Source organism: Eschrichtius robustus, chromosome 15 (genome assembly GCF_028021215.1).
Source record: "Eschrichtius robustus isolate mEscRob2 chromosome 15, mEscRob2.pri, whole genome shotgun sequence".
NCBI classification, from domain to species: Eukaryota; Metazoa; Chordata; class Mammalia; order Artiodactyla; family Eschrichtiidae; genus Eschrichtius; species Eschrichtius robustus.
Window position 1 is genome coordinate 21,394,050 of NC_090838.1, and position 17,826 is coordinate 21,411,875.

The 17,826-nt window shown below is 41.7% G+C and overlaps 1 protein-coding gene across 1 annotated transcript; it reads right to left on the minus strand.

Moving 5' to 3' along the window:
- Nucleotides 1-723: 723 nt before the first annotated feature.
- On the minus strand, nucleotides 724-1,893 carry PRR30 (proline rich 30). The gene has a single exon (XM_068564146.1). It carries the CDS (start codon nucleotides 1,891-1,893, stop codon nucleotides 724-726), a length of 1,170 nt encoding a protein of 389 aa, XP_068420247.1.
- Between the last annotated feature and the right edge of the window lie 15,933 nt (nucleotides 1,894-17,826).

Here is a 17,826-nt window from a genome sequence, read left to right on the forward strand (position 1 = left end):
AGGCATCTCAGCCCCCAGGTAGGGCAGGTGTCTGCCTCGCAGCCCACCCTCCTGAGGGGGCCCTTGGATTTCTGATCTCCAACGTGAGGACCCCGTGTTTCTCTGTAGTGAACGCTAAGCTTGCCCTTCCCTGCAAGGAGACACCTCCTGCTGCTCCCCTGGCCTTATCAGCATGAGTCCTTTTAATCTAAGGTGCAGCCAGAGGAAGGGGCCCAGTGGCTTCATCTCTGGGGATGCCATTATCTGTCCCAACAAATCGAATTAAATGGGTGGAGGGCCTGGCAGAGCCCTCTGCACATCTCAGGTGCTCAGGGCTTATGGGTCCCTTGCCCTCCTCAGATATATGGCACTCACTCTCCTTGGTCATTCTGTTTCCTTTGACTCTCCTCCACCCCTTGTTGGGTTCTGGTCACCCTGAAGGTACAGCCACCCACAGGATCTGCTCAGCAAGACACAAACACAAGTTTTGCAGGGTCAGGCTTTATTGGATACACTGAAGGCTGAGTGGGGCCTCGGGTGCCCTTGGTCCTCTTCAGCCAGGAGAAAGCAGACTCCACAAGGGGCTCCCAGGGTTCAGGGCTGGAGAACACACCTGACCTCCAGCCAGCCAGCCCTTCAGAGTGTCTCGGGAGCTCCCTGAGATCTGGGGCCGGGCAGGGATGGGGGGGTTCGGAGGAGGTGCTCCAGGGAGCCTCCGTGGCTCTGGCACTAGAGTGGTGACTTTCAGGGAACGGGCTCTGGAGAGGCAGGCCTCTCTGAGGCAGAGGAAGGTCTGGGCTTCAGGGAGACAGTGGCCTGTTTTGGTGCCTGAGTCTGAGACCCTGAACAGCACATGGAGTTTGGTGACTGAGGGCCTACAGACCTGAGGCTCCCGTTCTGGGAGGGGGTGCCTGGGCCTAGATCTGCCTGGGCCTGAGCTGCCTGGGCTTGACACCCACGGGCCTGAGCAGCCTCTCCCCGAGGCTCTACTTCCTCTGGCCTTCTTTCTGCCAACAGATGCAAGGCCCTGGCCTGGCCCCGAGGCAGGCGGAGGCCAAAGCCAATGCCGATGCGCAGTGGTCCAGATTCCCGGCCCTGCGCACAGGGCAGTAGTTGGGGGAAAGCAAGTAGCCTGGGTCCAGTCCTGTACCTGGGGATAGGGCAAGAGGGGCTGCGGGGCCGGAGACACACCAGACAGACAGGATACTCCACGACCGGGGCCTTGCCGGTTTTGCCTTGCCACAGGCGCTGCAAAAGCAGTAGCTGCAGGTCGTGGGCGATACGGCGGTGCCCCAGATGAACAACCAGGGCCTGGGCCAGGGCTCCTGGGTCCCTGAACTCTGCAGGGTCCCTCTCGCCTTCCATGCATCCCCCCTCCCCGCCAGGGGACCTGGTGTTCCTGTACTGATGCGAGTGGCATGTCTGGCTGTTAGAGTGAACCCCACGAGAAGGTAGACTGGGGCTTGGGGAGGTGAGAGTGGACCTAGGTAGGTCTTCGGGGTGGGAAGGAGACTGGCAATGTGAGCCCAGGAGAGAGGAGTTCTGTGGCTGAGAGGGAGAAGAGGAGTGAGTGAGAGTAGGAGATGGGTATAGCCAGTGGGAGGGCGAGGAAGAACGTGGTGGGGAGAGAGAGAGGCAATTCTGATGAAAGAAAGAAGGGGAACTTGGGAGAGAAGAAGAGTAGGGATGTAGGACAAAGTCCGAATTTGAGTCAGAAGAGTAGAAATGGGAGCCTGCAGAGTGGGACCATGGGGGAGGAGAGCAAGGTCGGTGGGTGTGATGGAGTGATTGTTGGGGAGGTTGAGGTCGTAGGTTGCAGGGAAGGGAGTCCACAATTTGTGAGGGGCCCTGAGGGGGGCGCCCAGGGGGTGCTGCGTTCTGTAGCAGCACTTGGTCCTTGTTTTGAGTCAACATTGCCTTGAATCCAGAGGAGAGTGGAGCGTCAAGCCCAGAGATTAGAGACCTGGCAGACGCAGGACCAGTATCTCTGGGGCCAGAAGTGGCTGAGAAATCAAGGCCTTCTGTGCACAGAATGTGGCTCCAGCCTGGTGTTGGTGGGACTGTTGGTGGCAAGCCAAGGAGACACCCAGCCCTGGAGCACCAGCTTCTCTGGGTGTTCAGACGGGAGCTTGGCTCTAAACTTGCCTTCTCACTTCTTTGCGGTGGGCCAGTGATGAGGGATGGAGGGGATGGAGAATCAGGACTGACTCTTGGGAGCTGAACGACAGCGGAAGTTATCTGGGTGGGCCAGAGAGGAAGACACAGCCCATAGGATCTGTAGAGAAAGAAACAGAGCCCAAGATATTGGGAGACTGGGTCCATTTCTGGCTCTGGCTTATGTACCATGCAGGCTGGTTCACCAAGGCCCTAAATCCATGTCAACTTTGGGGTCAGAAGAGCTGGCAAAAAGCTCCAGAGAAGGTAAGAGCTAAGGAGGAGAGGAGTAGGGAAGGACGGTAGGATGGATAGGTTGGAGTTAGAGGAGGGGGCTTGGGAGATGGGGACGGAGATGGGACTAGGAATTGAGGGTGTTCTGGTGCTGTGAGCTCTTACCGATGAGGGTTCCTCTGGGCTGTGTTTCTCAAGGCACTTCAGTGGTGTGGGACCTGGGAGAGAGAGGAACAGAGTCAACAAATGGTGGGTATGCCCCTTTCTGCCCCCAGCGTCTGTCACCCAAAACTCACTCTGACCAAGAGTTCTGTCTGAGCCTTGCCCTCGGTCCTCCTTCAGCCAGGCGGAGGTCTTCTGTTACCAGGTTTTTGTTCTCCTAAACCTGAATCAGAGATTCTGCAAGCATCCTGGTTTCCTGGCACTCTGGTTGCCCTAATCCCTGTCTTCCCTAACGCTGATGTCCTCTGGCTCAGTCTGGCCCCAGCCGAGATGGCTTTTCACGCTCAGTAGCAGCAGTAGCAGTGGGGCTAGCTGGTGAAAGCCTCTGGGAGGTGGGCACTTTGTCCCAACAGCCCTCAGGAGCTGGGAGCTGAGAGCCCCATTTCCTGGGGCCGTTGTCCCTGGCATCTAGTGCCTATGTCACAGAGGTCGGGGGCTGACATCATAGACTCTCCTCTTCAAGGCTCTAGAACCTTCTCTCAGAGATCATCCAAAGGCTGGCCCTTGATAAAACTGAAGCAAGCAAAATTCTTTGGGGCATTCAGTCTCTCCTTCAGGGCCTAGCCCCCACCTCTGCTCTCTGCCCATATACTTTACAGTTCCCACCACCTCCTCCATCCAGGCTTCTCCCCAACTGTACAGCCTATCTGGGCTGGACCCTCCCTTCAACTTCCTGTTTTCTTTGCTTTCTGAGCAGTGGTTCATGCTCCACACCTTTTCCCCCCTTGGGATAATGCTTATATGTTTGCTTTTTTTTTTTTAAATTAGTTATGTTCTACAGTTTTTTAGCTTTACTGAGGTATAATTCACAACTAAAATTTGTAATACCTTCAAAGTGTACATAATGATGATTTGATACATTGTGAAAGGAATCCTCTTAACTGTTAATTAACACATCCTTCACCTCATATACTTACATCTATATTTTGGGGGGGAGGTGAGGACATTTAAGTTTTACTCTCTTTGGATATGCTCATATGTTTTAATATCTATTTTCTTAATCGCTTTGTTGAGATGTAATTCACATACCATACCATTCACCATTTAAAGTGTGCGATTCACTGTTTTTCCAGTATACTCGCAGGGTTGTGCAACCATCACTGCAATCTAATTGTAGAACATTTTTATATCCCCCCAAAAGAAATCTCACACCCATAGTCACTCCTCATTCCTCCCTCTCCCCAGTCCCTGGAAACTATAAATCTACTTTCTGTTTCTATGGATTTGCATATTTCAGACATTTCATATGAGTGGAATCATACAATATGTGACCTTTTGTGTCTGACTTCTTTCACTTAACGTTATGCTTTCAAGGTTCCTTCATGTTGTAGCATGTATCGTTACTTTATTCCTTTTTATTGCCAAATAATATTCCTTTATATGGTTATACCACATTTTGTTTTCCCATTCAGTTTTTTTTGAATATTTGAATTTTATTTTATTTATTTTTTATACAGCAGGTTCTTATTAGTTATCCATTTTATACATATTAGTGTATGTATGTCAATCCCAATCTCCCAATTCATCCCACCACCACCACCACCCCTGCCGCTTTCCCCCCTTGGTGTCCATATGTTTGTTCTCTACATCTGTGTCTCTATTTCTGCCTTGCAAACCAGTTCATCTGTACCATTTTTCTAGATTCCACATACATGCGTTAATATACAATATTTGTTTTTCTCTTTCTGACTTACTTCACTCTGTATGAGTCTCTAGATCCATCCATGTCTCTACAAATGACCCAATTTCTTTCCTTTTTATGGCTGAGTAATATTCCATTGTGTATATGTACCACATCTTCTTTATCCATTCATCTGTCAATGGACATTTAGGTTGCTTCCATGTCCTGGCTATTGTAAATAGAGCTGCAATGAACATTGTGGTACATGACTCTTTTTGAATTATGGTTTTCTCTGGGTATATGCCCAGTAGTGGGATTGCTGGGTCATATGGTAATTCTATTTTTAGTTTTTTAAGGAACCTCCATACTGTTCTCCATAGTGGCTGTATCAATTTACATTCCCACCAACAGTGCAAGAGTGTTCCCTTTTCTTCACACCCTCTCTAGCATTTGTTGTTTGTAGATTTTCCCATTCAGTTTTGTTGTTTTTACTTTTTTGGCAATTATGAACAATGCTGCTATGACCATTCTTGTACAAGTTTTGTATGGACGTATGTTTTCATTTCTCTTGAGTAGATACCTATAAGTAGAATTGCTGAATCACATAATAAGTCTATATTTAACATTTTGAGAAACTGCCAAACTGTCGTCCAAATTAATTTACCATTTTTCAGTCCCACCAGCAAGGTACAAGCGTTCCAAGTTTTCCTATCCTCACCGACACATGTTATTGTCTGTCTTTTTGATTTGAGCAATCCTAGTGGGTGTGAAGTAGTATAATATTGGGATTCTGATTTACATTTTCCCAATGACTAATGATGGTGAGCATCTTTTCAAGTGTTTATTGGCTATTTGTTTATCTTGTTTGGAGGAATACCTATTCAAATCTTTGGCCCATCTTTTAATCAGGTTTTTTTTTGTGTTCTAATTGTTGAATTATAAGAGTTCTTATATATTCTAGATACACGTCCCTTATCAGATATATGGTTTGCAAATATTTTCTCCCATTCTCTGGGTTATCTTTTTAGTTTCTTGATTGTCTCCTCTGATGCACAAAAGCCTTTAAATTAAGTCCAATTTTTCTATTTTTTTCTTTTCTTGTTTGCTTTTGGTATCTTATCTAAGACATTGCCTAGCCCAAGGTCACAAAGATTTGTTGTTTTCTTCTGAGACTTTTGTATTTTTACCTGTTAAATTTAGGTCTATGATCCATTTTGAGTTAATTTTTCTACGTAGTATGAGGTAGGGGCCCAACTTCATTCTTTTGCATGCAAATATCCAATTGTCCCAACACCGTTTGCAGAAAAGACTATTCTTTCCCCACTGAATTGTCTTGGCATCCTTGTCAAAAATCTGTTGACCATTGTTTTAGTTTCCTATTGCTCCTGTAACATATTACCTCATACTTAGTGGCTTAAAACAACGCAAATATATTATCTTACAGTTCTGTAGATTAGAAGTCCAACATGGGTCTAACTGGGCTAAAATCAAGATGTTGGCAGGGCTGTGTTCTTTTCTGGAGGCTCTAAGGGGGAATCCATTTTCTTGCCTCTTCCAGCTTCTAGAGGTTGGCCAAATTCCTTGGTTCGTGGTCCCTCTCCTCAGTCTTCAAAGCCAGCACCATTGTATCTCCATGACCATTCTTCTGACTCTGAACTCTTCTGCCTCCCTTTTCAATTTTTAAGTACCCGTGTGATTACATTGGACCCAGCTGGATAATCTATTTTAAAGTCAGCTGATTAGCAACCTTAATTTCCCATGTAATTTTGTTGAGGAATTTTGTGTCTATATTTGTAAGGGATATTTGTCTGTAGTTTTCTTGTGATGTCCTTGACTGGTTTTAGTATCACAATAAAACTGGCATCATAGAATGAGTTGGGAAGTGTTCCCTCCTAGTCTATTCATTGGAACAATTTGTGAAGGATTGGTATTTATTCTTATTTCAGTGTTTAGTAGAATTCACCAGGGAAGCTGTCTGGGTCTGGGCTTTTCTTTGTGGGAAGTTTTTATATTACTAACTCAATCTCTTGTTGTATTTCTTTTCGGATTATCTACATCTTCTTGAGTCCATTTTGGTAGTTTGTGTCTTTATAGGAAATTGTTCATCTAAATTATCTATATTTTAAAAATTATTTATTTATTTACTTATCTATTTATTTATTGACCGCACCGTGTGGTATGCGGGATCTTAGCTCTCCGACCAGGGATTGAACCTGTGCTCCCTGCAGCGGAAGTGCAGAGTCCTAACCACTGGACCATCAGGGAAATCCCCTAAATTGTCTATTTTTGTTGACATATAGTTGTTCATAATGTTCCCCTTTAATCCTTTTTTCTTTATTTATGGTCAGTAGTGATGTCTCATTTTTCATTTATTGTTTTAGTAATTTGAGTCCTCTCTCTTTTATTCTTCATCAGCCTAGATGAAGTTTTGCCAATTTTGTTGATCTTTTTAAAAAACCAAAACTTTTTTTCATTTTCTCCATTGTTTTTCTGTCTCTATTTCATTTGCTTTTCCTCTAATCCTCACTATTTCTTTCCTTCTGCATGTTTTGAGTTTAGTTTTTTCTTTCCTTTCTGGTTTCCTAAGGTGATTAGGGCATTGGTTTGAGATTTTTCTTCTTTTTAAATATAGACATTTACAGCTATAAATTCTCCCTCTTTCCCACTGCTTTAGCTGCATCCCATAAGTTTTGGTATGTTGTTTTTTGTTTTCATTAATCTCAAAGTATTTTCTACTTTTCCTTGCAATTTCTTCTTTGACTTACTGATTATTTAGAAATATGTTGTTTAATTTCTACATATTTGTGAATTTCCTAGATTTATTCTATTATTGATGTCTAACTTAATTCCACTGTGGTTGGAGAACATACTTTGTAGGATTTTATCTTTTTAAATCTACAGAGGCTTGTTTTATGCACTAATGTATGTTCTTTTCTGGAGAATGTTCCATGCACACTTCAGAATAATGTATATTCTGTTGTTGTTGAGTGTTCTTTGATGCCTATTAGGTTTATTCAGTTTACTGTGTTGCTCGAATCTTCTATATCCTTATTGATTTTCTGCTTACTTGTTGGATACTGTAAATTTAAGATAGATTGATAGACCAGGCATGAGACTTTCCATGAATTTGTTCTTAGATGAAAGGAGGCCCTGTGGTCTTCAGTGAGGTTCTCAGGACTCTTTCCTTCTCAGAAGCAAGTCTTCCTTAGAGAGTTGCCAAGGGATGAAGAGTCAAGGTCATTAAATAAAAATTTCTAATACCACCTCTTCTCCATTCCACCGTAAATCTGAATTCAGACTACCCCAGAGAGGGACAAAATACCTTGTTTCCAATGCCAGGATATACCCTTAACAGAAATATATATGTATTAGTCTGGGTTCTTCAGAGAAACAAAACCAATGGGATATATCAATGTCTGTGTATCTATGTCTATGTCTGTGTCTATCTATCTATCTAGAGATATATCCTATTAGTATCTTTCTAAGAAATTGTCTGTTTCATCTAAGTTATCTACTTTTGTTGGTATGCAGTTGTGTATATTTATATAGCATATATCTATATCTGTATCTAGCTATCTATGTATCTATATAGAGAGAAATTTACTGTAAGGAATTGGCTCATGCAATGAGGGACGCAGAGAAGTTTGAGAAGTTCACGGTCAGCAAGCTAGAGACCAGGAGAGCCAATGGTGTAAGTTGCAGTCTAAGTCTGAGGCCAAAGGCAGGAGAAGACTGATGTTCCAACTTGAAGACAGGCAGAGAGAGTAAATTCTCCCTTACTCCACCTTTTCGTTCTATTCAGGCTTTCCATGAATTGGACAAGGCCCACCCTTGGGAGGGCAATCTGCTTGCTCAGTCTACTGATTCAGATGTAATCTCATCTAGAAAAACCCTCGCATACACACCCAGAATAATGTTTAACCAAATATCGGGGCACCCCTTGGCCTAGTTGACACATAAAATTAACCGTCACAGTATATAAGTGAAAGATGAGATGCCTTTCCAAGGATCTATGATGCCTAGATTAAAGGAGGCTTTGCCCATATCAATATTTCCAATTGTCTCCTTTTTTTGGTGCCCTGGAGTTTTTTTCACCCCAGGACAAGTCATCATAATAAAATTAGGACTGAGTAAGATGTACGGTTAGTATAAAGTGAGAGAAGGGTTCTTATGAAGAGGTGGGTGGTGGGAAAGCAGAACCAGGCAAAACCTCAGTCATATCAGTTTTAGGAAGGAGCGAATATGGAGGCTGAGATCCAGCCTTAGGGACTGAGGGCTTCCTGGGATGCCAGACTTTCAGTGCTAAAACCAAAACAGTCCTAGATAAACCAAAACTAAACCCTAGAACTTGAGTCCTCTTGGAAAAGATTCATGTTTCCCTAGGGTATGAGGACCCCAGTTTGAAGATTACTGTTCTAACAAAAAATTTCTATAGTAACTTCAATTTACACTAACCACTCTCTCCCTTATTTTGTGTTAATTACTATATGCTTAGTAAAACTCTACTGACCAAGCAAATGGAAATACTCTAAGCATTTGGCATCCAAGTTGGAAACATGGTATTGTAATGCAGTTGTTTTCTTGTTTGCTAGTTGTTTCCTATTGTAGACGTTATCTAACACACACTTTAACCACCCCCCACTACTCCAACGGTGGGCAAGAACACTGTGTTCTATTTCTTTCAAATGCTCTATAGCATGCACTTTCCAGAAATCCACCAATGTTTGTTGAGAGGATGAATGAATGAGTAAATTGATAGTTATCTAAGAGAATTTGACCTTTGCACTTTGCTTTTTCTTTTCCTTTCTTTTCTGTTTGGGCCCTACATTATTGCATGGTAGGAAGTGGAAGGAAGGGGCTGCTTACAGAACTACCTGAGTATTCTTGGAGAAATCATGGTTATGAGAGAGGTGTCAGAAAACAGAGATAGGTAAATATTCAAAAAGTGAATAACAATAAATTCTAGAATCTCAAATCAGTCAGTTTCTAGTTGCTTGCCAGGAACATTTTAAACTGCATTATTGATAGAATGTATATAAGCTCTTAGAAAGGAAATGGATGATCACAATGGCCAGAGTGGGTTCAAGTAAAACAACTTGTAGAGAACATACAGCCGTCCGGAAGTGGCACATATATCGTGTCATCAGGGAAGGCAGTTATATCTAACCTTTCACTTCCTAGGATAAGAAGTGTGCTCTTGACCATGCCAACTAAAACACACAGCCTGAGGTAAGTGCCAGAATGCCAATTTATAAATTTACCCTAGGGACTTCCCTGGTGGTCCAGTGGTTAAGAATCCGCCTTCCAATGCAGGGGACTTGGGTTCCATCCCTGGTCGGGGAACTAAGATCCCACATGCCGCAGGGCAACTAAGCCCGTGCACCACAACTACTGAGCCCGCGCACTGCAACTAGAGAGCCCGTGCACCACAGCTAGAGAGTCTGCACGCCACGACTAGAGAGAAGCCTGCGCACTGCAACAAAAAGCCTGCGTGCAGCAACTAAGACCCGATGCAGCCAAATAAATAAATATTTAAATATATATATATATAAATAAAAATAAATTTTTAAAAATAAATTTACCCTAAAAATGTAGCTCACATGGACAGGAAATAATTAGCATATTCTCTCTCTATAGTCTACTTGGGGAGTCAAAATGTAATCAGAATCCACAAAATTGATTTACCATGAGAAATCATAGTTGCAGAGATTGACTTACTGCTTTCAACATCACCAATATTCTCAAATCATGTAGACAGAACTGCCTGGGGGTCAGAAATGCTTGATGCATGGTTTCAGAACAAGGAAAGTTGGGCAAACTAATAAATTGATTGCCTGGTAGCACGAAGCTAAGAGGTTAGTTTCATGCATCTCAATAGAAATACTCAAAGTCTGTTGGGCAAAGCTCTATCTTTTCTGACCAATGCTGGGATGAGTATTATCAGATTTGTCTCTGTGACTCTTCTTTTCTTACTCTTCCAAAGTTGATGGACACATTCTCTCAAACTAGCTACTATGGAGACTTGCTAGATGGGAATTGAAATGTGCACGCCTGTGTTCTGACCAACTGTGAGTTGCTTTTGCAGTTCAGCAGTGCAATTTGCCTTATCCTCAAGTGCTTGTTTGTATCTAAATATAGTCCTTAAGTACTTACCACATAAAATTTCCCACATTACTCTTATTTCCTACTTTGTAAATGAGTTTTCAAAGGAATTATAATAATCCCCATGTATATTGATTTCATCAAGGTTTTGACAGAGTGTTGTGGTGGAAAAATGTGAGCCAGCCAGTTGAACCACTATTGCTTTTTTGCCTTTTAACTCTTCTTGTTCTTTGAAGTCTACAAATAATGCACAAATAAATTCCATTATACAAAATCCTAACAATACATACGTATACAGAGTAAAATTTAAAAGGCCTTGACACTCTTCCTATTTTTACTCTCTCCAGGGATGTCCACTGTTCGTCCTCTATTTTTGTATGTATCTAATATTTGAGTTTATTAATTATAATTCAGTATCTCTGCTTATGTATCTCTGTTTAATCTATCAGTGTCTGAAAGAGGTGTGTTAAAATCAACTATTAATTGTTGATTTATATATTTCTTCTCGCATTTCTGTTAGTTGTTGGTTGATGGATTTTTGAGGCTGTGTTATTAGGTGCAAAAATATGTTTATAATGATTAAGTCTTCTTGTTCTGTTGTTCCTCTTATCATTTAGCAAATCACACAACCCAGCTTTCTTCTCCAGAAGTTGGAAAATGAACATTAGGGCAAAATTGAAGAAATGAGAAGGAAGAAAATAAAAATGATAAGGCTAAAAATGAGTGAAATGGAGACTTTAAAAGAATAGGGATTCGCACTCATTAGGATGGCAATTATAAAACAAAAACAAGACAGAAAACGATAAGTGTTGCAGAGGATGTGGAGAAATTGGAACTCTTGTGCACTGCTGGTCGTAATGTGAAGTGGTGTAGTTACTATGAAAAACAGTATGGCAGTTCCTTGGAAAATTAAAAATAGAATTATCGTATGATCCAGCAAATTCACTTCTGGGTATATACCCGAAAAAATCAAAAGCAGGACCTCAGAGAGATATTTGTACAACTAATGTTCATAGCAGCATTATTCACGGTAGCCCAAAGGTGGAAATTACCCAAATAACCAATCAACTGATGAATGGATAAACCAAATGTGATAAATACATACAATGGAATATTGTTTCACAAATATGACAAATACTGTATTATTCTACTCATATGAGGTACTTAGAATAGCCAAATTCTTAGAGACAGAAAGTTCAGGGGTGCTGGGGTAGGGGAAATAGGGAGATATTGTTTAACAAGTATGGAATTTCGGTTTTGCAATATGAAAAATGTTCTGTGGATGGATGGCAGTGATGTTTGCACAACAGTGTGAATATAGTTAATGCCACTGAACTGTATACTTAAAAATGGTACATTTTTATCATAATTTTTAATAAATAAATAATTTTTAAAGACGCAGAATATTAAAAAAAACAAAGGCTGATAATCTAGGCATATTTCTGGCAACACTGATCAAGGACAAAAAAACAGGTGGGTGCAAATAAAATACAGAACAAAAAAGGGGAAAATATCTAGAGACATAATGGAGATTGAAAAATAATAAAAGGGGGCTTCCATCTGGGGCTGGAAGTAGTGACACTTCCAGGGCATTCCTATAGCACTTGAGGCACTAGGAGAAAGGAGAAGTATGAGTGACTGTTCCAAAAGGAGGGGGAGAAGCCTGCTCTTCTTGTCCCCTCCCACTGGCCCCATGGTCACTCAGATGGATCCTGAGCTTACCAAGTACTTCTTTTTTCAAATGGACCTCAAACAGTATCCAAGAGGTCATTGTTCCAAGGAGATGGAGCTCAAGTTCTAGGTTGAAGATGATCCTACCCTACATCCACTTCCTCTCCACATCTCTGTGGACAGAGCCAATACCCGTGGAACCATGCCGGGGCTTCTCCTTTCACCTGAAATAGTGGGGGCTGATGGTGCGCTGAAAAAAACCCAGGAGGAAGAGAATTTGTCATTAGTACTGGAGGCCAAGGAGCCACGAGGCCCAACTTCCATTAGTTAGACCAGTTCCTGGGACCCTACTTATGTCCTACTCAAGAAATAGATGTCCCAGACCAACTTCAAAACAGAACGCATGACAGAAGCTCTGCCTTCACCCATCTGCTGCCTGTGTTCTCCATGAAGCCCACTTGGACCAATGTGGCAGAACCTGCCCTGCTATATCCATGGCCTGGCTGCCGGGGATGAAGCCCAAGACTGGGACAAAGTTGTACTTCACATGGCTGTCCACACACATGCATGCAGGTGGTTCCATAGCAGCAGAGATAGCCAGGCACAGCATGAACCTTTGCTGTGCCCTGTAGATGAGTCTCAGCACTCAGAACCATAGCTGCCTTCAAGATAAGCTTGCTGAGGCCCAGTCTGCCTGCTCTGCTGCCTGGTAGGAAACTTGTGCAAGATGTTAGAGCACTAGAAATGGCCCCTGTGCCCTTTGGCCTGGGAAGTACCACCCCTGTACATCAGTCTTACCCTGTCTGGGTTCACCACTTGGGGTTTTGTGGACACTGTCTTTCACTGTGTAAGTTTTCCTTTCTACTCTAGCATCCCTGCTGAGATGCCACCCTGAGGTAAAAGTCCGAGAAGTCCCAGGTTAAACTGGCCATGACTTTGCACTCCTGAGGACTGAGCATGTAGGTAGAGGAGCTCCCTGAGGGTGTCCAGGTCACCTAACTCTGGGAATGCACTTGGGCACAAGAAGATCTCTTTCCACGTGGCTGCAAGTGTGGATTTATCTTTTTCTTCCTTCCTACTCTGTGTCCTGGCTCAGAAAAGTTGGAGCCAGATTGCCCTCCTTCCCTGATAGGTAAGTTCCTACAGAAGGAAAGACATCATACCCATTTACCATCTGGCAAGGGCTTTCATGGGTTCCCCTAGAAGTCTGGCTTTGGCATTGACCTGATTACATTTCAGATGGGCTCTGAATGGAAGCTTCAGGAGAGGCCTACCTTAACAAAAACTGAATGCATTCTGAGAAAGACAATATTGAACTGAAAGCCTAAAAATACTTGCCACTCATTCTATGAGCCACTCCTCATCTCACAGATGGTTAGAATGCAAGAAACTCTGGAATGCCCAATTTGTCCCCTCATGGTGGTGTTTTCTGTGGGTGACTTTTCAAAACTGGTCTGAGGGTCTTGGGATGGAAGCCCCTATTGACTCTTAGCTCATCACTTGAAGTTGGCATCTGATAACTTCGGAGTAGCTACATGTATGTGGGAATAACAAAAGACAGTTCTGTTATGTCTGAAAAGTATGCAGTTTTTGCTCTTTCCATCCAAATGCCATTCTTCTGTCCTGAGGGCATGGTGAACAAGTCTGTGAAGATTAGAACGATCTTTGACCCCAAAGAGGATTGCCACAATAGTTTCTTATGATTCTGAGTTTCAACAACAGAAAAGTTCAAGTACAAGGCAAAGTTCTTATGCCACTTAGAAGGTGTGGCTGTCTCAGGCAGAGCTTGGAGATGTTTCTTGTCAGTCTCATCTTGCGAGTCCTGCCACAGAATGGTTGGCCTGTTGGAGTCATTTGAAATTTGGGTTTTCCCAGAGGCCCAAGGCCTTGCCCATTTTCTGAGCCAAGTGTTGCTCTTAGGTGAACTGCCTGGCCATTCTCAGAGCTCTGCACTGTTCTCTTCCAAGAGAACTGCCCAGATATTTGAAAGAAAATTCTTGCTGTATAGGATTTTTGGTTTTTCTCGTTTCCTTAACGACCTATTTCTAAGAGCATTCTGTACATTAAAGTGTTGGAATTCCTAGATGAAATGGATAAATTCATAGAAAAATATAAAATACCAGATATTTATAAGAAGAAATAAGGAACTTAAACCAATCAATAAGAAACTAAAATTGAGATGAAAGTTAAAATTTCTTCACCTCTTTACCAAAGAAAACACCCAGGCCCAGTGGTTTTTTTTTTTTAAGAAGTTTGAACACTAAGACCTTGAGCTCTTAGCTGTCTTCTCTCTCCTAGGGGCATTTTGCTTTTTTTTTTTTTTTTTTTTTTAATTTTTATTTATTTATGGCTGTGTTGGGTCTTCGTTTCTGTGCGAGGGCTTTCTCTAGTTGCGGCGAGCGGGGGCCACTCTTCATCGCGGTGTGCGGGCCTCTCACTATCGCGGCCTCTCTTGTTGCGGATCACAGGCTCCAGACGCGCAGGCTCAGTGGCTGTGGCTCAAGGGCCCACTTGCTCCGCGGCATGTGGGATCTTCCCAGACCAGGGCTCGAACCCGTGTGCCCTGCATTGGCAGGCAGATTCTCAACCACTGCGCCAACCAGGGAAGCCCCCCAGTGGTTTTACAAGTAAGTTTTACCAGACTTTCAAGGAAAAGTTAATTACATCTTATATAAGAAGTTGTTTTAGAAAATAGAAAAAGAAATACAGCCAATATTTTATAATAACTATAAATGGAGTATAAGCTATAAAAATTTTAAATCACTATGTTGTACATGTGAATAATTTATATTATAAATTATTAAATTATTTATATTATAAATTATTAAATTATTTATATTTAATATAAATATTAATTTAAATATTATAAATATTTATAATATATTATAAACAATAATATATTATAAATCAACTATGTCTCAATTTTTAAAGTTAAAAAAATGAAAATAGAAAAAGAGTGAGGTTGTATGAGGTTGCATTGTATGAGTTTAGTGTAACCTTGACTCTGAATCCAAATAATGATAATTAAAGAAAAGAAAATTATAATCTCATTTCACTTATGAAGTAGTTGTAAAAATTCTAAGTAATGTATTTACTAAATGAGTCAGACAGTGTATTTTAAAAAAATGAATCACATTCAGGTTGGATTTTTTCACAGGAACTCAAGGAAAATTTATCATCAGAAAATCTAATGACATAATTTAGCATATTAATAAGCTGAGGGAGAAAAATCACGATTAACTCATGATTATGCAGAAAAAAGATTGATAAAGACCTACACTTACTGATGATTTTAAAAACCTCTTAGCAGGGCTTCCCTGGTGGCGCAGTGGTTGAGAGTCCGCCTGCCAATGCAGGGGACACGGGTTCGAGCCCTGGTCTGGGAGGATCCCACATGCCGTGGAGCAACTAGGCCCGTGAGCCACAATTGCTGAGCCTGCGCATCTGGAGCCTGTGCTCCGCAACAAGAGAGGCCACGATAGTGAGAGGCCCGCGCACCGCGATGAAGAGTGGCCCCCGCTTGCCACAACCAGAGAAAGCCCTCGCACAGAAACGAAGACCCAACACAGCCATAAATAAATAAATATTTAAAAAAAAGAAAAAAACAAACCTCTTAGCAAACAAGGAATAGGGGAGTACTTCCTTAACTTGGTAAAGGTCATATGTCAAAAACCTACAGCAAATATTATGCTTAATGAAGAAATATAGATACATTCTATTTAAGATTAGGAGAAGAAAAGGGTGTCCACTATCACTATTTTTTTTTAAATTTATTTCTTTTTTATTTTTGGCTGTGTTGGGTCTTCCTTGCTGCACGCGGGCTTTCTCTAGTTGCGGTGAGCAGGGGCTAGTCTTTGTTGCGGTGAGCGGCCTTCTCATTGTGGTGGCTTCTCTTGTTGGGGAGCAAGGGCTCTAGGCGCGTGGGGTTCAGTAGTTGTGGCACACAGGCTCAGTAGTTGTGGCTCACGGGCTTAGTTGCTCTGCAGCATGTGGGATCTTCCCTGACCAGGGCTCAAACCCGTGTCCCCTGCATCGGCAGGCAGATTCTTAACCACTGCACCACCAGGAAAGTCCCACTATCACTATTTCTGGTTAACAGTACTGGAAGCACTAGTCGATCCTCTAAGGAATGATGAAAAAACAAGTATAAAGATTGGAAAGGAAGAGATAAAATTGTCATTATTTTATCTGCTTAGAAAAACCAATGGAATCAACAGAGTATTAAGATCAATAAGAGAGCTCAGCAAGGTTGCTGGATTCAGGATAAACTTTTAAAATGTAATAATATTTCTGTATAGCAGCCATAATCAGCTAGAAAATATAATAAGAATAAGAGCATTCTCAAGAGCAACAAAAACTATGAACTACTTAGTTGAACAAAACTATTTCACTTAAGCAAGAATACACAGATGATCATACTAAGTGAAGTAAGTCAGACAGAGAAAGACAAATATCACATGATATCACTTATATGTGGAATCTAAAAAATGATACAAATGAACTTATTTACAAAACAGAAATTGATTCACAGACATAGAAAACAATCTTATGTACCAGAGCAGAAAAAGGAGGGAGAGATAAATTAGGAGTCTGGGAATAACAGATACACACTGCTATATGTAAAATAGATAAACAACAAGGACCTACTGTATAGCACAGGGAACTATATTCAATATCTTGTAATAACTTATAATGGAAAAGAATCTGAAAAAGAATAGATATATACATATATATGTATAGCTGAATCACTTTGCTGTACAACCCAAACTAACACAACATTGTAACTCAACAATGAATCAATTGTTATTGAATCAATACATCAATAAAATTAAAGAAAAAAAGAATACACAGACATTTGTGGAGTAAACTACAAAATTAATAAAGGATATAGAAGATGTTTGAAATAAAATGAGAGATATTTCATGTTTTTGGAAGGATTGACTTCAAAGTATAAAGATAGCAATCCTCCCCAAATTAACCCCTGGATTCAATGAAATCCCAATCAGAATTTCAGTTGAATTTTTTTAGAAACTCAGCAAACTTTCTCTAAAATCTATATAGAAAAATAAGGGTCCAGATATAACTAAGTCAACCTTGGAAAAAATAAGCATTAAGAGAAGAGTTTTATCTCACCAAGTATTAAGACATGCTACAAAGTCATAATAATAAAGCAGTGTGATGTTGGCTCAAACACAGACAAAAAGATCAGTAGAACAGAGCAGAGAGCTCAGAAATTGACCTATATATAAATACGGGAACTTAGTATGTGGTAAAGTGGGAGCTGCAACAAAACAGGGAGAGGAGGCACTGTTTCATAGGTGATGTTGGGAAAACAGTCTCCCAATATGGAGAAAACAAAACAGAATCTCTACCAAGCTCCATACACAAAGGATGCTCGAATTCATCAGTTGTCAGATAAGGACAATTTAAAACAGCCCTTACAAATAAGATGGCCCTTTATAGCTAGTCAACCGTAAAACTAGGAATCTGGTTAATACTAGGTAGCGGTGAAGATGTGGGGCTCCAGGGCACATGCAGTGCCGCTGGACGTGCACACACTGTGGCCATTCTGGATGGCCCTCTGGGAGTACCCAGCATTCTGCTCCTGGACATGTGTTTTTAAAAATCTGACATGAATCCATAAGGAGATATGCGATGGTATTCATGACAGCATTGTTTGGGGCGATAAGGAGTTGGAGACAATCTGGATGTCCATCCCTGGGGCTCTGGGTGGTCAAAATGTGATGGGTGCACACTGTGGAGTACCCTGCAGCAAATTAGAAGCAAAGGACTTAAAAACATAGGATGGAATGGAAGAAGTAACAATGTGATCTGAGACATAA

Coding starts and splice junctions, on each gene's coding strand:
- PRR30 (XM_068564146.1), bottom strand. CDS start 1,893: ATGTTGACTCAAAACAAGGACCAAGTGCTGCTACAGAACGCAGCACCC.